This window comes from Erinaceus europaeus, chromosome 11 (assembly GCF_950295315.1).
Source record: "Erinaceus europaeus chromosome 11, mEriEur2.1, whole genome shotgun sequence".
Taxonomy (NCBI): domain Eukaryota; kingdom Metazoa; phylum Chordata; class Mammalia; order Eulipotyphla; family Erinaceidae; genus Erinaceus; species Erinaceus europaeus.
The window spans coordinates 41,877,109-41,900,025 of NC_080172.1; the positions used below are offsets into that span (position 1 = coordinate 41,877,109).

Genomic DNA, 22,917 nt, shown 5'->3' on the forward strand with positions numbered 1-22,917 from the left:
ATGTCACTTTGGACTGTTCAACTGCTGGGCCTGCAGTTGTCTCTCTCCTGCTGCTGGACTTTAGGCTGTCAAGACATGGAGCCAGCTCCTGAATTCAACCTCCCCGGAGATTACCTTGTTGTAGGCATGTTCTCTCTCCATTCAGATTGTGTGGAGGTGAGACGCAGGCCCACAGTGACCCATTGTGACAGGTGAGTAAGGGCTCAAGATAACCATCACTTAGTGGGACATGTACCTATGGGACCCTCTCTGACTCTCTGTCTCTTTATCTCTATCTCCCCCCCAACCTTGCTCTTACTGCCTTTGGAGTTATCACTAGAACTGACTCTAGTCCCTCTCCAACTTTCAGTTGCCAACTTCCCTGGCACTTCCACCTAGGTTCCCCTTTAGAATAGATTATTTTGTCCTGAGTGGGAAAAATAATCCTTTGTATAATAAGCCCATTCTGGAGCTGGGTGGTAGTGCACCTGTTTAAGTGCTTGTGTTACCACGTGCAAGGACCTAGGTTCAAGCCCCAGTCTCTCCATGTCTGCAGGTGTCTCTTTGTCACTCTCTCCCTCTCTATCCCCTTCCCCTCTTAATTTCTGTCTGTCTTGTCAAATAAAATATTTATTTAATTTTTCTTACCAGAGCACTGCTCAGCTCTGGCTTATGGTGATGTGGGGATTAAACCAGGGACTTTAGAGCCTAAGGCATGAGAATTTCTTTGTGTAACCATTATACTATCTACCCCCTCCTATAAAATAAAGGTTTTTTTTTTTTTTTTTTTTTTAACTCACCTCAGTTATTCCTGGCTGGGTGACATGGTTAAGCAAGTCTGTCCTTTACCCTATTCAAGTTCAAACTCAGTCTACTAGACAACAAGTGTGGTTGTCTATGGGGAGAGGAGAGATACACAGCTGTAGATACTTCAGTAGTTTAGCTAAAATAAACTAGTGTGGTGCCTTCATGAAAATGACAATCTGTGTAGAAAAAAGCAAGTATATTCCTTGTAAAGAAGATTATTGTGGGGGTAGATAGCATAATGGTTATGCAAAGAGACTCTCATGCCTGAGCTTCCAAAGTCCCAGGTTCAGTCCCCTGCAACACCACAAGCCAGAGCTGAGCAGTGCTCTGGTAAAAAAATAAATAAATAAAATAATAATAATAATAGTAATGAAAATTATTGCCAGGAATTGGCTCAGTGGGTGCTACATAGGACTTCCATGATGTGGCTTTGTTTTTTTTGGTTTTTTTTTAAGGTTTTTTTTTTTAAATATTAATTCCCTTTTGTTGCCCTTGTTTTATTATTGTAGTTATTATTGTCGTCATTGTTGGATAGGACAGAGAGAAATGGAGAGAGATGGGGGAAAACAGAGAGGGAGAGAGAAAGATAGACACCCGCAGACCTCCTTCAACACCTGTGAAGCAACCCCCCTGCAGGTGGGGAGCCCGGGGCTTGAGCTTGGATCCTTAGGCCAGTCTTTTGCGGTTTGCGACTCCCTTGGCTTTGCTTTTTAATCTCCACTACCATATATGTTGGAGCAGTGCCCTGGTCTCTTTTATAGCATTAGTTAATTAATCAATTAATTAGAAAAAGAAGAGACACAAAGTTTCTTTAGTCATTGTCCTTCATATTCCTGTCCATGGTCCAGGCAATAGTTTCCAAAGGAAACGGTAAAGAATATGGATTTTGGGGGCCAGGTGGTGGCACACCTGGTTGAGCGCATGTATTACAGTGTGTAAGGACCCGGGTTTGAGTCCCCAGTTCCCACCTGCAGGCGGGGAAAGCTTTATGAATGGTGAAGCAGGGCTGTAGGTGTCTCTCTGTCTCTCTCCTTCTCTATCACCCTCCTCCCTCTTGATTTCTGACTGTCTCTATCCAATAAATAAAGATAATATCATAATAATAATAAAAAGAACATGGATTTTGTGGTCCATGAGGTAGCACAGTGTTGGACTCTCAAGCAAGAGGTCCTGAGTTCAATTCCTGGCAGCACATGTACCAGAAAGATGTCTGGTTCTTTCTCTCTCTCCCCCTATCTTTCTCATTAATAAATAAATAAATAAATTTAAAAAAAAAGAAGACTATGGATCTTCCCACACATACAAAGTGCTAGTTAAAACTTGTTAGAGCTGTGGAGCTAGCATAATGGTTATTCAAAAGACTTTAGTGCCTAAACCTCTGACATCTCAGGTTCAATTCCTGAACACCACCCCATCAACTTGAAATAGATGAATGTGAAGTCTAGCTATTTGGAAAGTGATCTGGATGTTGCTGTGAAGGTTCCTTTGCTTCTTTCCAGAGCACTGTTCAGTTCAGTTCTGGCTTATGGTAGTGCTGGATATTGAATCTGAGACCTTTGGTGCCTCAGACATTCAGACATTCAGGTCTTTTTGCATATCCTTTATGTATGCTGTCTCCCCAGCCATGTGAAGTTTTGGGTTTTTTTTCTTTGTCCTATCATTATTGTTGGTTTTTTTTCTTTATTGGAGGGATTAATGGTTTACAGTTGACAGTAAAATACAGTACTTTGTACATGTGTAACATATCTCAGTTTTCCACATAACAATCCATCTCCCCCCAGGTCCTTCGCCTGCCATCATGTTCCAGGACCTGAACATTTTTTTTTAATTTTATTTTTTTATTAATTTTATTTTTTTATTAATTTTATTTTTGAGAGAGATGGAGAGAGAGAGAAGAGAGAGGAGAGAGAGAGAAAAACACCAGAGCACTGCTCAGCTCAGGCTTATGGTGGTGCAGGGGATTGAACCTGGGACTTAGGAGCCTCAGGCATGAGAGTCTGTTTGCATAACCATTATGCTGTCTCCCCCGCCCCCTGAACATTTTTAGGGTACTTTTTAAAAAATATTTCCTTTAAAAAAATATTAATTTATTCCCTTTTGTTGCCCTTGTTGTTTTATTGTTGTTGTTATTGATGTCATCGTTGTTGGCTAGGACAGAGAGAAACGGAGAGAGGAGGAAAAGACAGAGAGGGGAAGAGAAACATAGACTCCTGCAGACTTACTTCACCGCAAGCGACTTGTGAAGCGACTCCCCTCAGGTGGGGAGCTGGGGGCTCGATCCGGGATCCTGATGCTGGTCCTTGCGCTTTGCGCCACGTGCGTTTAACCCGCTGTGCTACTACTGCCCATCTCCCAGGGCACTTTTAATTAATCTATTTATTCATATTGATTTTAGAGGCAGGGAGTGAAAGAGGCCACAGCCCTGAATCTTCCTATAATGCAGTGGGGGCTAGGCTAGAGCCTAGGTCTCAAACACAACAAAGAAACACACTATCCAAGGAAGCTATTTCACCAGACTGTGAAGGTATTTTTTTTCTAATGTTTATTAATTTATCAATGGAGGTGGGGGGAAACCAGAACATTATCCTGGCACCTGCCAGGATAGAGCTAGGCCCTTGGCTTGAGAGTTCAAAGCTTTATCTACTGAGCCACTTCCCAGACTGCTATGAAGGTATTTTTCAAGATTGACTTATTTATCTTTAAAGATTTTATATATTTACGAGAGAGAGAACGAGAACTAGAGCATCAGTCTGGCACATGTGATGCTGGGGATCGAACTCAGGACTTCATGCTTGAGATTCAACACTTTGTTCACTGCACCATTTCCCAAGATACAGCTTTACTTACTTGTTTAAATTTAGATAGCAACAGAGAGGCAAAGAGAGAGAGAAAGAGAGAAAGAGGGTGGGGGGAGAGAGAGAGAAAGGGAGAGATCACAGCTCTGAAGCTTCTTTTGTTGTGGTTGGGGCTAAGTATCTAACCTGAGTTACACACATGGCAAAGCAGCACACTATCCAAGTGAGCTATATCATTGGCCCTTATTTTTATAAGAGCTAGAGCATACATGCACATCATAGTTACAAAAGAAAGAAAGTGACCAAAACTCTGGCTTGGGTAGTGCTAGGGATGGAATCCAATATTCCTGTCTCCAGTACCTGTGTTCTATTTCTGAGTTATCTCTCCAGCTTGTAAAGATATTTTCTTTTTTTGGGGGGGGAATGATTTTTTTTTTATTATTGGGGAATTAATGTTTTATACTCAACAGTAAGTACAATAGTTTGTACATGCATAACATTCCCCGTAAAGATATTTTCTAATGAGACTCACACTGAAACCAACAAGCTGTGTAGAACATATTGCCCTTCATAGTATGGGTGGGCTTCACCTAGTCAGTGGAAGAATTTTTTTTTCTTTTGCCTCCAGGGTTATTGCTGGGGCTCAGTGCCTGCACCATGAATCCACTGCTCCTGGAGGCCATTTCCCCCCCTTTTGTTACCCTTGTTGTAGCCATTATTGTTGTTAATGTCGTTCGTTGTTGGATAGGACAGAGAGAAGTGGAGAGAGGAAGGGAAGACAGAGAGGGGGAGAGAAAGACAGACACCTGCAGACTTGCCTCACTGCCTGTGAAGCGACGCCCCTGCAGGTGGGGAGCCAGGGGCTTGAACTGGGATCCTTATGCCGGTCCTTGCACTTTGTGCCACATGCACTTAACCTGTTGCGCTACTACCTGACTCCCTTTCTCCCTTTTTTTTTTTTTAATTTCTTTATTGGCGGATTAATGTTTTTTTATGTATTTATAAAAAGGAAGCATTGAAGGGGTAGATAGCACAATGGTTATGCAAACGAAGTCTTATGCCTGAGGCTCTGTCAGGTCCCAGGTTCAATCCCTCGCACCACCATAAACCAGAGATGAGCAGTGCTCTGGTAAAAAAAAAAAAAAAAAAAAAAGGAAGCATTGATAAAGCCATAGGATGAGAGGGGTACAACTCCACACAATTCCCACCACCAGAACTCTGTGTCCCATCCCCTCCCCTGATAGCTTTCCTATTCTTTAACCCTTTGTAATATTTTTTTTATTATTTCTTTATTGGGGGATTAATGTTTTACATTCGACAGTAAATACAATAGTTTGTACGTGCATAACATTTCTCAGTTTTCCACATAACAGTACAACCCACACTGGCAATTGTGAGCTTTTTAATACTAAAATTCTTTTTTTTACTATTTTATTTTATTTGCTTTTGATAGAGACAGAATTTAAGAGGGAAAGGGGACTTAGAGAGGGTGAAAGAAAGACACCTGCAGCACAGTCTTACCACGTGTGAAGCTTCCCACCTGCACCTGGAGACTGGGGGGCTTGAGCCTAGGTCCTGCAAATGCCAACATATGTGCTCTACCAGACACCCCATCTCCTGCCTCCTCCCCAGAACCACTATTCTTGGAGGGAAGATAGTATGTGTGTTTCTCCAATATGCCTCCTGTTCTCTCAAGGCCTGTTAACAGTAATGTGTGTGCTGCAGTGCTTCTGTGGAGGTTATGGTTGTAGGGGACTTAACAGGTAGTCTTAGAGGTTTCTTGTTTGTTTTTTTGTTTGTTTCTAGAGCACTGCTCACATCTGGTTTATGGTGGTGTAAAGAACTGAACCTGGAAGTCAGGCGGTAGCACAGCGAGTTAAGTGCACATGGCGCAAAGCGCAAGGACCAGCTGAAGGATCCCGGTTTGAGCCCACGGCTCCCCACCTGCGGGGGAGCTGCTTCACAAGCGATGAAGCAGGTCTGCAGGTGTCTATCTTCCTCTCCCCCTCTTTGTCTTCCCCTCCTCTCTCCATTTCTCTCTGTCCTATCCAATAATGATGACATCAATAACAACAACAATAATAACTACAACAATAAAACAACAAGGGCAATAAAAGGGAATAAATAAATAAATATTTTTTTAAAAAGAATTTAACCTGAGTGGTCAGGTGGTGGTGAACCTGATTAAGCACTCACATTACATTGCACAAGGACCCAGGCTCAAGCCCCTGCAGGGGGAAAACTTCATAAGTGATTAAGTAGGGCTGCAGGTGTCTCTCTGTCTCTTTCCCTCTCCATCTCTTCCTCATCTCTCAATTTCTCTGTATCTATCCAATAATAAATAAATAAGTAGAATTTTTAAAAAGAGAGAGAATTGAACCTGGGTCACTAGAGCCTCAGGCATAAGAGTTTCTTTTTTTTTTTTTTTTTTTGCATCCAGGGTTATCACTGGGGCTTGGTGCCTGTGCTCCTGGAGGCCATTTTTTTCCATTTTGTTGCCATTGATGTTATTGTTGTTGGCTAGGACAGAGAGAAATGGAGAGAGGAGGGGAAGACAGAGAGGGGGAGAGAAAGATAGACACCTGCAGACCTGCTTCACGCCTGTGAAGTGACCCCCTGCAGGTGGGAAGTCGGGGGCTCGAAGCGGAATCCTTATGCCAGTCCTGGTACTTCACGACATGTGTGCTTAACCTGCTGCACTACTGCCCAACCCCAGCATGAGAGTTTCTTTGCATAACCATTATGCTATATACCCCCACTTTATTTTTTTTAATTTTATTTATTTATTCATGAGAAAGATAGGAGAGAAAGAACCATTTACTGCCAGGGATTGAACTCAGGACCTCATGCTTCAGAGTCCAGTGGTTTATCCACTGTGCCACCTCCCAAACCACCTTATTTGTTATTTTTACAGTTATTTATTTACTTATTTCAGATAGAGACAGAGAGAGGGAAGAGGAAGACAGGGAAAAGGGGAGAGAAATACCTTCAGCATTTCTTCTTTTTTTTTTACTGTTTATTTTTTTATTTCATAATCATAAACTTAACTCTGCAGCCCAGCTAGACTTGGAAGAGATCAATAGGAAATTAGGAAATAAGGAAAATATGGAAACCAAAAGACTGTAGCAAGAGCACAGTTACAGGGTATTTTGAACAGGGGTGGTGGTGGTGGTGGTGGTGGTGGGAGTGAGGTGCTCTTCTGAGCTACAGAACAAATGATCTGGTGGTTAAAATAAAACACAACTCATATTTATTAGATTTGTCCACAGTCAGCAATGGTGATCTTGCTGGTCTTGCCATTCTTGGAGCCAAAGCCCTCATCACCTCATGCCCTCCTTCACATTGCCGAAGACCGCATACTTACCATGCAACCACTAGGTCTCAGCAGGAAGATGAACATTTGTGTTGGGTCCAGCATTTGCCATTGACAAGATGCCAGGGTCCATATGCTTCAGGATGAAATTCTCATCCTCAAATTTTTCCCTGTAGATGGACTTGCCTCCAATGCCTCCAATGCCATCACCAGCCTAGCACATAAATCCAGGGATAACTCTGTGAAAGCAGGAACCTTCGTAACCAAACCCTTTCTCTCCAGTGCTCAGAGTATGAAAATTTTCTTCAGTCTTTGGTACTTTGTCTGTAAACAGTTTGAAGGAGAAGTGGCCCGAGGGCTCACTGTCAACTGCAATATGGAAGAACACAGTGGGGTTGATCATGGTCATGGGATGCTAGCAGCAACTAGGTGGAGGCATCTACCCATTTAGCACGTCTTCATCTCTTGTAGAGCTTTCTCCCTGCAAGTGGAGACTGGGGTCTTAAACTTTGATATTATTTATTTATTTATTTATTTATTTATTTACGAAATGAGGAGAGAGAAAGAGAACCAGAGCTTGACAGCTCTGCACCACCTCCCAGACCACTAGGGATTCCTTTCTAACCCCCAGGCCTTGGGATGCTAGTGGTCCTGAGGGTCTGGACAGGGCCTCATCCTTTATATCTCTTGGCTTGGCCTTCCCTGCAGGCCCAACAGCTTCAATGGTCATGGTTACCACCACTTCCAGGCCATGCGATTCGCCATTGAGGAGATAAACAACTCCACAGCGCTGCTGCCCAATGTCACTCTGGGGTACGAGCTGTACGATGTGTGCTCAGAGTCAGCCAATGTGTACGCCACGCTACGTGTGATCTCCCTGCTGGGTGCGTGCTGTTCAAAGGTGCCCGGAAGCCCTTCCCACCATTCCCCAGAGGCTGTGGCCGTGATAGGACCTGATACCACCCAACGAGCTGCCACCACCGCCTCCCTGCTCAGCCCCTTCCTGGTGCCCCTGGTAAGCTGGAACCCAGGCTGTTTGTCCCCTCTCCTGGCAAATCCAGCAGGGGGGTGGCTGGGTGAGCAAGAGCTGCCACACTTAAGAGGCCGGTCTGGCTCCTGGGATGCTCTGGGAGATCACCCCTCACATTGCATAAGTCCCTACCCTTTGACATACCCATCCCCACTCCTGTGTGCCTTCCAATTCAGATGCAGCTTCCAGAGGAAAGGCTCAAGGGAAAAAACCCAAGATCCTTTGAAACTTCATTTCTAACTCCTGTTTTTTATCACACATTTGAGCTCTAAACACCCTCTGTTTGCCAATCCACAAAGCCCATCACATAGCCCTGCTCTCCCCCTTGCCACTTCTGTCCAGATAAAAAGTGTGGTTTCCCTCCCTGTGCCATGTGGTCCTCTGGGCCTTCCCCCTCTGCTCTTCAGCCTCTCCCTATAAGCTGACCTCACCCCTGCCCCCCTCCCCACCACCTTAGTCATCTTCCAGAAGGGTTCTTTCACTTTCTCTGCCTCCTTTCCTTTGAAACGTCTTCATAGACTTCTCTATTCTTGGATCCTTGTGCACTGTAATATATGATTTTAAGCAATGTGCCATTACCCAGCTGCCTCCCACCACCAGCCTTCTTTATGGGATATTTTTGTGATCTTGATAACTATCTGTTGGCTTTTTGTTTATTTTATGTTTATTTATTGCCCTTGTTTTTTATTGTTGTAGTTAATATTGATGTCGCCGTTGTTGGATAAAACAGAGAAAAATGGAGAGAGGAGGGGAAGACAGAGAGGGGGAGAGAAAGATAGACACCTGCAGACCTCTGCTTCACCTGTGAAGCAACTCCCCTGCAGGTGGGGAGCCAGGGGCTCTAACCGGGATCCTCAAGCTGGCCCTTGGGCTTTGCGCCACGTGTGCTTAACCCACAGCACTACCACCCGACTCCTGGTTTTTGTATTTTTTTTTATAGGGAAAGAAAGGTAGTAGAGAAGGGGGAGAGAAAGAAGGAGAGAGAAAAAAAGACAACTGCAGGACTGTTTCACTACTCCTGAAGCTTTACCCTTGCAGGTGGGGACCAGGGACTTTAAGCTGGGTCCTTGCAAATGGTGTGTGCTTAATCAGATGCACCAATGCCTAATCCTATGACTATGCTTCTATGACTCTCTTTCCTTGGCACTTATGACAGTGCCCTGTCTCTTTCTCTTTCTCAGGGAATTTCTCTGATTCCAGCCTCCTCAAGAAAGACAGGCAGTTACTGAGAGCAGACATTTCCCTCTTCCAGGGAGGACATGGCTCCATGGAGACAGTCCCAGGGTCTAGTTTTCCTGTTGATGTCTGAGCTTTGGACCTCATTTCCAGACATGCATACAGTCTTTCCATTTTATGAACCCTGCAAACCTCAAAGTGAACTTCTCTCCCAGTGCTGCAAAAGCTTTCCTGTGTCCTTGCCCCTGTCCATCTGGTGGGGCCACCTCTGCCCATCTGGAACTCAGTGATCCCACTTACCTACACACTTCCCCCCCCCCTTAACCCCATGGTACAACCCATGGGAACAGAAAGAAATTGAGAGGCAAGAGAAAGTGGGGCCAAGACCTGCAGCACATGAAGCTTTCACCCTGAAGTTAGGAACTGGGGGCAGGGGTTGAACTTGGGTCCTTGCTCATGTGCTTAACCAGGTGCACCACCACCTGGCCCCTATTTTTTTTTAATTCTTTTTTTCCCATAGTTTGTTTGTTTGTTTATTTATTTATTTATTTATTTATGCCTCCAGGGTTATTGCTGGGGCTCAGTGCCTGCACCATGAATCCACTGCTTCTGGAGGCCATTTTTCCCCCGTTGGTTGCCCTTGTTGTTGTAAACTTGTTGTGGTTATTATTGTTGTTGTTGATGTCGTTTGTTGTTAGATAGGACAGAGAGAAATGGAGAGAGGAGTGTTGGGAACATGTGTGGGCCTGAGAGTCAAGAAGGAAAGAACCAAGTCTGTCTTGACTCTCAGGCCCACACATGTTCCCAACAGAGGAGGGGAAGACAGAGAGGGAGAGAGAAAGATAGACACCTGCAGACTTGCTTCACCGCCTGTGAAGCGACGCCCCTGCAGGTGGGGAGCCGGGGGCTCTAACCGGGATCCTTCTGCCGGTCCTTGCGCTTTGCGCCACATGCGCTTAACACGTTGCGCTACCGCCAGACCCCCTATTTATTTATTTTAATGAGAGAAATAGAGGGAAAGAGACAGACAGACACTAGAGCACTTCTCAGCTCTGGCTTATGGTGGTACCGAGGAATGAACCTAGGAGGTCAGAGCCTCAGGCATGAAAATCTTTTTGCATAACCATTATGCTATTTCCCCCAGCCCATGGCCTCTATTTTAATCATCTTCTCTTCCTTCTTCTTCTTATTGCCACCGAGGTTATCATGGGGGCTTTGCACCAATACCATGAATCCACTACTCCTAGTGGCCATTGTTTTTCTTTTTTTTTTTTCCCCCTTTTACTTATATTTTATTTGATGGGACAGAGAGAAATTGAGAGGGGAGGGAAAGATAGATAAGGAGAGAGAGAGCTAGGGAGGTGGTATCATGGTTATGCAAAGAGACTCTCATGGCTGAGGCTCCAAGGTCACAGGTTCAGAGCCCAGCACCAACTAAGCCAGAGCTGCATGGAGGTGCTCTGGTCTCTCTCTCCCACTAAATATAAACAACTGTATCTCTCTCATTCATTTAAAAATAAACTATAAAAAGAGAGAGAGAAAGAAAGACACTTGAAAACCTACTTCATCACTCTTAAAACATCCCCCCTACAGGTGGAGAGGAAGTGTAATATGTGAGCTCAACCAGGTGGGCCACTGCCCCCCCACCCCAGTCTTGTAAATGCTACCAGAACCAAACCCTCTTTTCTGTCACCACTGCCATCACTTTAACTCTAATGACCTTTGTCTTCATCTATGTAATTCCAGCAGCCTTCTAAGGGTCTCCCTGGCTCTGGTCTTCAGCCTTTTTTTAAAAAATAAGTTTTTGTCATCTCTGGGGCTTCACTGATCCAGGATAATTTCTTTTCTTTTTTTTAAATTTATTATCTTTATTTATTGGAAAGAGATAACCAGAAATTGAGATGAAGGGGGGAGAGAGAGAGAGAGAGAGACCGACCTGCAGCAATGCTTCATCACCTGTGAAGCTTTCTTCCTGCAAGTGGGGATTGGGGTCCGAACCTGGGTTTCTGTGCATTGTAGCATGTGTGCTCAGCCAGGTGTGCCACCACCCATTCCCCCCCACCTTTTTTTTTTAATAGTCTTCACCAGACTAGGAAGATAGTGTACAGTTGTGCAAAAAGACTTCCATGTCTGAGATTCAGATGTCCTAAGTTCAATCTCCAGCACCACCATAAACCACAGCTAAGGGGTGTTCTGGTTTAAATAATTAAATAAATAAATCTAACATACTCTTCACCAAAATTAGAGTTCCAACCTTAAAGGGTCTTAGGCTTAAGGAACCAAGTGCCTAAGTGTGAGAGTGTCTTACTCTGATCTAAACCACTTTTGACCTCTTCCTGGCCTTAAATTCTTGCCCAGCGAAGTTCCCTAGAACACCAGTCATATATCATAATTTCACTACCTGCATGTAGGTCCTGTTCCATTTGTCTAGAACACATGCCTCCTTCTTTTTTTTTAATTTTATTTATTTATTTATTTATTTACCAGAGCACTGCTCAGTTCTGGTTTATGGTGGTGCAGGGGATTGAACCTGGGACTTTGGAGCCTCAGGATTGAGAGTCTCTTTGCATAACCATTATGCTATCTACCCCTTCCCACATGCCTCCTTCTTTACCTGCTGGGAAAAGCTTCTCTTTCCTCTCTCGGAATTTCCCCAGGATTCTGCCTCCTGTTTTGCTTGTAACTTGTCTCTCTCCTGCTTATTGAGTAGGGCTCTCCTTGAGAATTAGATTGGGAAAATTGTCTTCACCTTCCTGTGTCCCCACACCATCAGTGGGCAAGCTCTAAGGGGACCCTCAGAGGAGGCTGATGTCCCCTAAACTTGCTCAACTGAACTCCCACAGATCAGCTATGAGGCCAGCAGCACAATACTCAGTGCAAAGCAGCAGTACCCGTCCTTCCTGCGCACCATTCCCAGTGACAGACACCAAGTGGATATCATGGTGATGATGCTACAGAGCTTTGGCTGGGTCTGGATCTCACTGGTGGGCAGTGCTGGAGACTACGGTCAGCTGGGCATACAGGCGCTGGAGAACCAGGCCACCGAGAAAGGCATCTGTATTGCTTTCAAGGGTATCATGCCCTCTTCGGCCCTGCCTGGTGATGAGAGCATGCAGAGCTTGGTGCACAGCCTGGCCCAGGCCAGGACCACTGTCGTGGTAGTTTTCTCTGCCAGGCAGCCGGCCTGGGTGTTCTTCGAGTCTGTGGTGCTGGCCAACCTGACTGCTAAGGTGTGGCTTGCCTCCGAGGATTGGGCCATCTCCAGACACATCAGCAGGGTGCCAGGCATTTGGGCCATTGGCACTGTGCTCGGTGTGGCCATCCAGCAGAAAACTGTCCCTGGCTTGAAGGAGTTTGAAGAGGCCTATGTCAGGGCAGACAAGGTGGCCAGCCAAGCTTGCTCCAGGGGCTCCAAGTGTGGTGCCAGCCAGCTCTGCAGAGAATGTCAGGCTTTCACTGAGCACATGATGCCCACGCTTGCAGCCTTCTCCATGAGTTCTGCTTACAATGTGTACCAGGCTGTCTATGCTGTGGCCCATGGCCTGCACCATCTCCTGGGCTGCACCTCAGGAGCCTGTTCCAGGGGACAAGTCTACCCTGAGCAGGTAAGGCAGTCCAGCCCCTGGCACCCTGTGGCAGGGTGTTTTCCTAAGGGAAGAAAAGTAGCCACTGTCTGGTCACCCTAAGTGCTGAGGGTTGAGTGGCAAAGGTCATCAACTAGAGGGCAGATCCTTCCTCTTAGACCTCTCTTCCCCAAACCTTGCCCCCTCCTAGCCACCATGCTTTATATCCAAGGCTAAGAAACTCTGTAAAGTGATGGTGTCGGGGGAGTAGAGATAGCATAATGGTTATGAAAAAGATGTTCATGCCAGAGGTTTCAAATTCACAGGTTCATCATGCCATCATAAGCCACAGCTCAGGAGTAGTTTGGTTAAATATAATGATTATTAGGGGTCCAGTGGTGACACACTCAGTTAAGCAAACATATCACCATGTGCAAGGATTCAGGTTCAAGCCCCCACTCCCCACCTACATCGAGGAAGCTTCATGAGTGGTGAAGCAGGTCTGCAGGTACCTCTCTCTCTCTCTCTTCCTGTTGTTTTTTTTAAATATTTATTTATTCTCTTTTGTTGCCCTTGTTTTATTGTTGTAGTTATTATTGGTGTCATCGTTGTTAGATAGGACAGAGAGAAATGGAGAGAGGAGGGGAGACAAAGAGGGGGAGAGAAAGACAGACACCTGCAGACCTGCTTCACCGCCTATGAAGTGACTCCCCTGCAGGTGGGGAGCTGGGAGCTTGAACCAGGATCCTTCCTCCAGTCCTTGTGCTTTGTACCACCTGCACTTAACTCGCTGCGCTATCGCCCGATACCCCTCTCTTCCTGTTTTATATTTATTTATTTATTTATCCTCCAGGGTTATCAATGGGGCTCAGTGCTTGCACTATAAATCCACTGCTCCTGGAGGCCATTTTTTGCCCTTGTTATAATAATAATTGTTATAATAATAATAACAATTATTATTGCCATTGCTGTTGCTGGATAGAACAGAGAGATATGAAGAAGGGGGGAGACAGAGAGAACAGAGAAAAATAGACACCTGCAGCCCTGCTTTACCACTAGTGAAGCTTTCCCCTTACAGGTGGGGACTGGGGACTTCAACTCAGGTCCCTGTGCACTGTAATGTGAACACTCAACCAGGTGTACCACCACTCGGCATCCCCCTCTCTCTATCTCCCATTCACTCCCATTTTCTCTTTGTCCTGTCAAATAAAAATAAAATAAAAAGAAAAGAAATGGCCACCAGGAGCCAAGGATTTGTAGTGCCAGCACTGAGCCCCAGCGATAACCCTGGAGGCAATTTAAAAAATAGTGATGAGGGAGTCGGGCGGTAGCGCAGTGGGTTAAGCGCAGGTGGCGCAAAGCGCAAGGACCAGCATAAGGATCCGGGTTCCAGCCCCCGGCTCCCCACCTGCAGGGAGTCGCTTCACAGGCGGTGAAGCAGGTCTGCAGGTGTCTATCTTTCTCTCCCCCCTCTGTCTTCCCCTCCTCTCTCCATTTCTCTCTGTCCTATCCAATAACACCCACATCAATAACAACAACAATAATAACTACAACAACAATAAAAAAAAAGACAACAAGGGCAACAAAAGGGAAAATAAATAAATAAAATTTTTTTAAATTAAAAAAAATAGTGATGATAATTATTTTATTGAGAGAGAGTGATACAGAGAAAGACACACAGAAAAAACCAGAGCACTGCTCAGCTCTGGCTTATGGTGGGGCTGAGGATTGAACCTGGGACCTCAGAGTCTGTTTGCATAACCATTATGCTGCCTCCCCAGCCCTTCATAATAATTTAAGAAAGAATCTCAGGGCCAGGCAGTGGCACACCTGGTTAAGTGCACACACCACAGCATGGAAAGACTGGGCTTCAAACCCCTGGTCCTTACCTGCAGGGAGAATGCTTCACAAGTGGTGAAGTACAGCTGCAAGTGTCTCTCTGTCTCTTTCCCTATCTCCCCCTGCATTCTCAATTTACTCTGTCTCTATCTAATAAATACATTACAAAAATAAAATAAAAGGGAGTCAGGCAGTAGCGCAGCGGGTTAAACGCAGGTGATGCAAAGCGCAAGGACCAGAGTAAGGATCCCAGTTCCAGCCTCCAGCTCCCCACCTGCAGGTGAGTTGCTTCACAAGTGGTGAAGCAGGTCTACATGTGCCTATCTTTCTCTCCCCCTCTCTGTCTTCCCCTCCTCTCTCCATTTCTCTCTGTCCTATCCAACAACAATGACATCAATAACAACAATAATTACTACAATAATAAAACAAGGGCAATAAAAGGAAATAAATAAATATAAAAAATATTTATTTCCTTTTTGTTGCCCTTGTTGTTTTATTGTTGTAGTAATTATTGTTGTTATTAATGTCGCTGTTGTTGGATAGGACAAAGAGAAATGGAGAGAGGAGGGGAAGACAGAAAGGGGGAGAAAGATAGACACCTGCAGACCTGCTTCGCTGCTTGTGAAGTGACTCCCCTGCGGGTGGGGAGCTAGGGGCTCGAACCGGGATCCTTAAGCCAGTCCTTGTGCTTTGTGCCACGTGCGCTTAACCCGCTGCACTACTGCCCGACTCCCTAAATAAATATTTTTTAAAAGAAAACTACTAGAGGGTCTCAGTTATTAGAAACATTTTAAATAATGGACTATATAATCCTTTAAAATAAATAAAATAAAATACAATACAATAATCTCTGGGACCCAAACTGTGATGCATCTGGCTAAGTGCACACAGTACCATGCTCAAAGATCCAAGTTCAAACCCCCTGTCCCTACCTTCAAGGGGGAAGTTTCATGAGTGGTGAAGCAGTGCTGTAGGTGTCTCTCACCCTCTCTACTTCCCCTTCCCCTCTCAATGTCTCTCTGTCCTATTAAAAGAAAATCTTTATAAAGAGCTCTTTCATTTGAAGCCTCCTCACTGAGGAGGTTTGCTGAGGGATAGTAACAGTGCAGTGACAGTACATAGGATTGATTATGAGAAATTCCAGATTCAACCTGCAGAATCATTAATTGTCAGAGCTGAGTAGTACTCTGGAGAAAAAAAAATCTGGCCCAGGTTTTAACCCCCTTACCACATGGAATCTGCCATAGCACCAAAGGAAGCTCCAGTGCTATAGTGTCTTTGTATCTCACTGAATGGAAAAGCAGCCTGGATTGGTGAAATTATGCATGCAGGAGTCAGTCCCTGGCTCTGCCAAAATAAAAGGAGGCTGATTTATGGGGTCAAGGGGACACCCTGGAGGGAAAGGGGCTCCGAGAAAAGAACCAGAACTTCTAGATAGGCTGAAACATCCCAAGTAAAAGCCTCAGGAAGTCCTAAACCCTTCCTTCCTGGAACTTCAGGGTCTGGGAAGGCAGAGGTGGTATCTATTCATGGTGGTTCTATAATCCCTGTTTACTTCAGCTTCTAGAAGAGCTCTATAAGGTGAATTTCCTGCTACACAAGGACACTGTGGCATTTAATAACAAGGGGGACCCCCTCAGTGGCTATGACATAATTGCCTGGGACTGGAATGGCCCCAATTGGAGCTTCAGAGTCATTGGCTCCTCCACATGGTATCCTCTCCGGCTGAACATAAATAAGACCAAAATCAAGTGGCATGGAAAAAGCAACCAGGTAAGGGGGTGTGGTTGTTCACCCTATGACTGCTGAATGTTCTGCCCTGAGCTCAGGGGACGGACTTTTTTTTAAATCTCTTTATTGGGGGATTAATGGTTTACAGTTGACAGTAAAATAGTTTGTACATGCATAACATTTCCCAGTTTTCCACATAACAGTTCAACCCCCAGTAGGTCCTCCTCTGACAGGGGACAGGCTTAAACTGAGCAGTAGGGGTTCCCAGGTCTCAGACCCTCCTCTATAGTTATACCCAGCCCTGATGGAGAAGCACCAGAGGCTAGCAAATAACTGTCACTGACCTGCAGGATCTGGGGCTCTGTCTTGGGAGGCAGCTGGGAGGGCAGATGCTCAGAGATGCCTCCATACAGCTGCAGAATACCCATAAATTCTTGTAGGTGCCCATGTCTGTGTGCTCCAGCGACTGTGCTGAAGGGCATCAGCGAGTGATTGTGGGCTTCCACCACTGTTGCTTTGAGTGTGTTCCCTGTGAGGCCGGCACCTTTCTCAACAAGAGTGGTGAGTGTTAAATCAAAGCTATGCTAGGCTGGGGAGGAGGGGGGTTGCACCTGTTCTGGTACAACAGACTTTCTTTTTGTTTATTTTAAAAATATTTACTTATTTTCCCTTTTGTTGCCCTTGTTGTTGTTTTATTGTTATTGTTGTTGTTGTTGATGTTGTCGTTAGGACAGAGAGAGGGGAGTCACTTCACAAGTGATGAAGCAGGTCTGCAGGTGTCTTTCTCTCCTCCCTCTGTCTACCCTCCATTCTTCATTTCTCTCTGTCCTATCCAACAACAGCAATAATAACTACAACAATAAAACAACAAAGGCAACGAAAGGGAGTAAATAAATAAATAAATTAGAAGCTATGTTGTGGTGGTCTGGGAGGTGGTGCAGTGGATAAAGCATCGGACTCTCAAACATGAGGTCCTGAGTTCAATGCCCGGCAGCACATGTACCAGAGTTATGTCTGGTTCTCTCTCTCCTCCTATATTTCTCATTAATAAATAAATAAAATCTTTAAAAAAATTAGAAGCTATGTCTTGGGCCTTGTAGGTTTCTCAGTGATGAGTGCATTAGTAAAACCCTAGGTTCATTTTTTCTTTCTTTCTTTCTTTCTTTCTTTCTTTCTTTCTTTCTTTCTTTCTTTCTTTCTTTCTTTCTTTTAACTTCCTTATTGGAGGATTAATGTTTTACAGTAAACACAATAGTTTGTACATGCATAGCAATCCCAGTTTTCCACATAACGATGCAACCCCCACTCTGCCGTCATGTTCCAGGACCTAATCCCACCCGTTTTTTCTTTTAATATTTTTTATTCACTTATTATTGGGTATGTATAGAGAGAGAAATTGAGAGGAGAAGGGAGGTAGAGAAATAGAAAGACATCTGCAACCCTGCCAGGTGAGAGCAATAAGAACTGCACGGATGAGGGAGTCAGGCAGTAGCACAGCCGGTTAAGCGCATGTGGCGCAAAACGCAAGGACCCACAGATGGAACCCACGGATGGAACCCGGTTGGAGCCCCCGGCTCCCCCCCTGCAGGGGAGTCGCTTCATAAGCGGTGAAGCAGGTTTGCAGGTGTCTTTCTCTCCCCCTCTCTGTCTTCCCCTCCTCTCTCCATTTCTCTCTGTCCTATCCAACAACAAGGATATCAATCATAACTACAACAAGGGCAACAAAAGGGAATACATAATAAATATTTAAAAAAAGAACTGCATGGATGGTGGAGTAGTGCTTTGTGCATTCTCTCTCTTTCTCCTTTTATTTTTTTAATCGGATACAGACAGAAACTGAGAGGGGAGGAGATAGAGAGAAAGAGAGAGATAGACACCTGCAGCCCTGGTTCACCATTCGTGAAGCTTTCCCCCTGCAGGTGGTGACCAAGGGCTTGAACCTGCATCTTTGTGCATTGTAATATGTGCGCTTAACTAGGTGTGCCACCTCCTGGCCCCTGAGCTCACTCTCTCATTCTTAAAAAAAAAAAACAAAAAAACAAAACAAAATCAGGGAGTCGGCCGTTAGTGCAGCGGGTTAAGCACAGGTGGCGCAAAGCGCAAGGACCGGCATAGGAATCCCGGTTCGAACTCTCAGCTTCCCACCTGCAGGGGAGTCGCTTCACAGGCAGTGAAGCAGGTCTGCAGGTGTCTATCTTTCTCTCCCCCTCTCTGTCTTCCCCTCCTCGCTCCATTTCTCTCTGTCCTATTCAACAACAACGATTCAACAAAACTAACTACAACAGTATAACAACAAGGACAACAAAAGGGAATAAATAAATATATTAAAAAACCATAAAATAAAAAATTAGGCCTAGAAGTAGTGGAGCACATGAGACAGACCCTGGGTATGAAGTCGGGCAATAGATTTAAAAAAAAAAATAGGGAGTCGGGCAGTAGCCCAGCGGATTAAGCACACGTGGTGCAAAGCGCAAGGACTGATTAGGATCCCGGTTCAAGCCCCCGGCTCCCCACCCGCCGGGGAGTCACTTCACAGGCGGTGAAACAGGTCTGCAGGTATCTCTCTGTCTCTCTTCCTCTCTATCTCCCCCTTCTCTCTCAATTTCTCTTTGTCTCTATCCAATAACAAATAAATAATTTTTTTTAAAGTCCTTGTGAGAAAGGAAAAAAAACAAATTGGCTGAGTCAGTCGGCAGCGCAGCCGGTTATGCCCACGTGGTGAGAACCGCAAGGACCAGTGTAAGAATCCCAGTTAGAGACCACAATTCTCCACCTGCACGGGAGTTGCTTCACAAGGTTTCCCCTCTCTGTCTTCCCCTCCTCTCTCCATTTCTCTCTGTCCTATCCAACAACGATATCAATAACAAGTACAACAATAAAACAAGGGCAGCAAAAGTAAATAAATAAATATAACAACAACAACACAGGGTTCCCTTTCCAAGTCACAGGCACCAGATAAAGATGGAATTCACAGCTACCCAGGATCAGCAGGTGAACAACCTGATACTCCTTGGATCTGCACATCCAGCCAGTGAACATAGGTCCTAGTCATTTGCTACAGTTCGCTGAAGATTGGAATATGGTTGCCAAGACTGAGTTTGGAACTAATGAAAAAAATAGTTGGAAGACTTAGTTGTGTCCTTATTAGAGAGCTCCCATTCCATCTCTCACAGGTGTGATCTTGCCTTAGATTCCGCCTTTTTATCTAAAAAAATATATCTCTTACTTCCTGGATACCTTCCCATGTCTTCTGAATGAAATCTCTTGTACTTTCCATGCCAAAAGCAGTCGGTACATGCCAAAGACAGATAGCTTAGCCTGAGTGCAGGTACTAGCATGTCTGCAGGGAATACAGAAATGGAATACTCTGTTCAGTGATGAAAGCTTAATATTACAGAAAATTATAGTTATAGTTAGGACACTGGGAGGTGGTGCAATGGGTAAAGTCTTGGACTTTTAGGCGTGAGGTCCTGAGTTTGATACCTGGCATTGCATGTGCTAGTGATGCACTGGTTTTCTCAAAATCTTTTAAAAAGATCTGTCAATCTGGGGGCAGGGTGGTAGTGCAGTGGGGTAAACGCACATGACACAAAACACAAGCACTGGCATAAGGATTCCTGTTCGAGCCCCCTGATCCCCACCTGCAGGGACGTCCCTTCACAAGCAGTGAAACAGGTCTTCAGGTGTCTATCTCTGTCTTCCCCTCCTCTCTCGGTTTCTCTGTCCTATCCAATGGCAATAACAACAATAACAATAACAACAACAATTACAATACAATTAACAATTACAACCAGGGCAACAAAATGGGAAAAATGGCCTCCAGGAGCAGTGGATTCATAGTGCAGGCACCGAGCCCCAGTGATAACCTGGACGCCAAAAAAAAAAAAAATTATCTATTTTGGGTAGAGATAGAAAGAAGTAAAGAGGGAAGGGGAAGGTAGAAAGGGAGAGAAATACATGCAGCACAGTTTCACCACTTGTGAAGCTTCCCCCCTGAAGGTGGGGGCTGGGGGCTGGGGGCTGGGAGCTTGGACACAAGTCCTTGAACACTGTGATGTGTGTTCTCTACTAGGTGTGCCACCGCCCAGCCCCTAAACCTTAAAAAAGAAATAGAGGGAGTCTGGCGGTAGCGCAGCGGGTTAAGCGCACGTGATGCAAAGCACAAGTACTGGAGGAAGGATCCTGGTTTGAACTCCCAGCTCCCCACATGCAGGGGAGTCGTTTCACAGGCAGTGAAGCAGGTCTGCAGGTGTCTATCTTTCTCTCCCCTTCTCTGTCTTCCCCTCCACTCTCCATTTCTCTCTGTCCTATACAACAACAATGACAACAATAATAACTACAACAATAAAAAAACAACAAGGGCAACAAAAAGGGAAAAATAAATACAAAAAAAATTAAAAAAGAGAGAAAATCTGGAGAAACAGCACAGTGGTTATGTAAAAGACTTTCATGCCTGAGGCTCCAAGATCCTAGGTTCAGTCCTTAGTACCACCATAAGTCAGAGCTGAACAGTGCTCTGATAATATAAATAAATAAAGAAAGTTGTAGTTAGAAACTCAACCTAGGGGGAGTCGGGCAGTAATGCTGAGGGTTAAGCACACATGGACTGGCTTAAGCATCCCGGTTCCAGCCTGCAGCCCACCACCTGCAGAGGAGTCGCTTTACAAGCGGTGAAGCAGGTCTGCAGGTGTCTATCTTTCTCTCCCCCTCTCCTCCTCTCTCCATTTCTCTCTGTCCTATCTAACAATGACAACATCAATAACAACAACAATAATAACTACAACAACAATAAAACAAGGGCAACAAAAGGGAAAATAAATATTAAAAAAAGTGGTCCAGGAAGTGGCGCAGTGGATAAAGCATTGGATTCTCAATGATGAGGTCCCAAGTTCGATCCCCAGCAGCATATGAACCAGAGTGATATCTGGTTCTTTCTCTCTCCTCCTATCTTTCTCATAAATAAATAAAGATCTTCATATTAAAAAGTTATTAGAAAGAAAGAAAGAAAGAAAGAGAAAGAAACTCAACCTAGGTCTGGATTCTAGGAACCATTTTTTTTTTCTTTTTTACTCTGTGGGCACAGGAATAAATTTCTTTTGTCTTCAGAGTATTGCCTCTGAGAAATCCCAGAGCAGCAGCTCAGTAGGGTGGATTTATTAGTGGAAGTGTTAGGGAGAGATGAAAATGCCCTTCCTTTGGGAATGTCTGCTCCCATAAGATCATTGTTACACAGATCTGTGGGCAGAGCTACTAATATAAGACCCTTCCCTAGGGACCTGCTGGTCTGTAAACCCCTTCTGGGATCATGAGTCCCCCAGAACCTACTACATCTTTCCAGGATTTGTCGTTAACACAAAAATCTTGAGGAAATGTTTGGGGCTCCATTTATGGATGTATGCATTTCCCTGTCCTCTGAGGAATCTAAGTCTTCCCAGCACCTGACTGTCCTCCTTTTCTGCTATGCTTACTTGACTCTCAAGAGCCCTCTCTTTCTTCCTTTCCAGACCTCCACAGCTGCTGGCCTTGTGGGAAAGAAGAGTGGGCACCTGAGGAAAGCCAGACCTGCTTCCCACGCACTGTTGTGTTTCTGACTTGGCACGAGCCCATCTCTTGGGTGCTACTGGCAGCTAATATGCTGTTGCAGCTCCTGCTGGCTGGGACTGCTGGCTTGTTTGCTTGGCACCTAGACACCCCAGTGGTAAGGTCAGCTGGGGGCAGGCTGTGCTTCCTCATGATAGGATCCCTGGCAGGGGGCAGCTGTGGCCTCTATGGTTTTTTGGGGGAGCCCACATCCCTAGCATGCTTGCTGCGCCAGGCTCTCTTTACCCTCGGTTTTGCCATCTTCCTGTCCTGCCTGACAGTCCGCTCCTTCCAACTTGTCTTCATCTTCAAGTTCTCTGCCAAGGTACCCACGTTCTACCATGCCTGGGTCCAAAACCATGGTGCAGGTCTATTTGTGGTGATCAGTTCAATGATCCAGCTGCTTATCTGTCTCACTTGGCTTGTGGCGTGGACTCCACGGCCCAGCAGAGAATACCATCGTTTCCCTCAGTTGGTGGTACTTGATTGCACACAGGCCAACTCACCAGGATTTCTGCTGGCTTTTGCCTACAACGGCCTCCTCTCAGTCAGCGCTTTCACCTGCAGCTACGTGGGCAAGGATCTTCCAGAGAACTACAATGAGGCTAAATGTGTCACTTTTAGTCTGCTCCTCAACTTCGTGTCCTGGATTGCCTTCTTCACCACCACTAGTGTCTACCAGGGCCAGTATGTGCCAGCAGTCAATGTGCTAGCTGCTTTCAGCAGCCTGAGCAGTGGCTTTGGTGGCTATTTCCTCCCCAAATGTTATGTTATCCTCTTCCGCCCAGATCTCAACAGCACCGAGCACTTCCAGGCCTCCATCCAGAATTATACCAGGCGCTTTTGCTCCACCTAGTCACTAGGTTTAGCAGCCAAACACGGTCTGCCCCGAGGGTCAGGATGGAGAGGGAGAGGAGGTCCTGAGAGGGTCAGGGTGGAGAAAGAGAGGAGGTCCTAGTCTTAGCTTGGAAAATGTAAGCTGTGGGAGAGTTCAACCTGGGTTCTGGGCGGCCAATAAAAAGGTGAAATGGTCCTTTTTTTCTTTGTTTCTTTCCAGAAACACCCACCCCAGGTTTACTATTTCTAAATAAGTTTATCCTTAAT

General features: G+C 45.3%; 1 protein-coding gene and 1 pseudogene across 2 annotated transcripts; one reads left to right on the plus strand and one right to left on the minus strand.

Moving 5' to 3' along the window:
- On the plus strand, nucleotides 1-22,669 carry TAS1R1 (taste 1 receptor member 1). 2 transcript variants are annotated; one of them, XM_007532770.1, is made up of 6 exons: nucleotides 1-191; nucleotides 7,603-7,909; nucleotides 11,944-12,705; nucleotides 16,063-16,275; nucleotides 16,674-16,794; nucleotides 21,738-22,669. In XM_007532770.1, the coding sequence occupies exons 1-6, from the start codon at nucleotides 1-3 to the stop codon at nucleotides 22,667-22,669; spliced, it is 2,526 nt and encodes an 841-aa protein (XP_007532832.1). The 2 variants fall into 2 exon arrangements, with proteins under 2 accessions (XP_007532832.1, XP_060056945.1); XM_060200962.1 differs by lacking the exon at nucleotides 11,944-12,705.
- Nucleotides 6,376-7,297, minus strand: LOC103122158 (peptidyl-prolyl cis-trans isomerase A-like; annotated as a pseudogene).
- Nucleotides 22,670-22,917: the final 248 nt, after the last annotated feature.

What these genes read in the sequence shown, in the direction of transcription:
- TAS1R1 (XM_007532770.1), top strand. Translation starts at nt 1, where the DNA reads ATGTCACTTTGGACTGTTCAACTGCTGGGCCTGCAGTTGTCTCTCTCC. An exon ending in ACAGTGACCCATTGTGACAG is followed by an intron (nt 192 to 7,602) that starts GTGAGTAAGGGC and finishes CCTTCCCTGCAG; the next exon opens with GCCCAACAGCTTCAATGGTC. An exon ending in GGCATGGAAAAAGCAACCAG is followed by an intron (nt 16,276 to 16,673) that starts GTAAGGGGGTGT and finishes AAATTCTTGTAG; the next exon opens with GTGCCCATGTCTGTGTGCTC.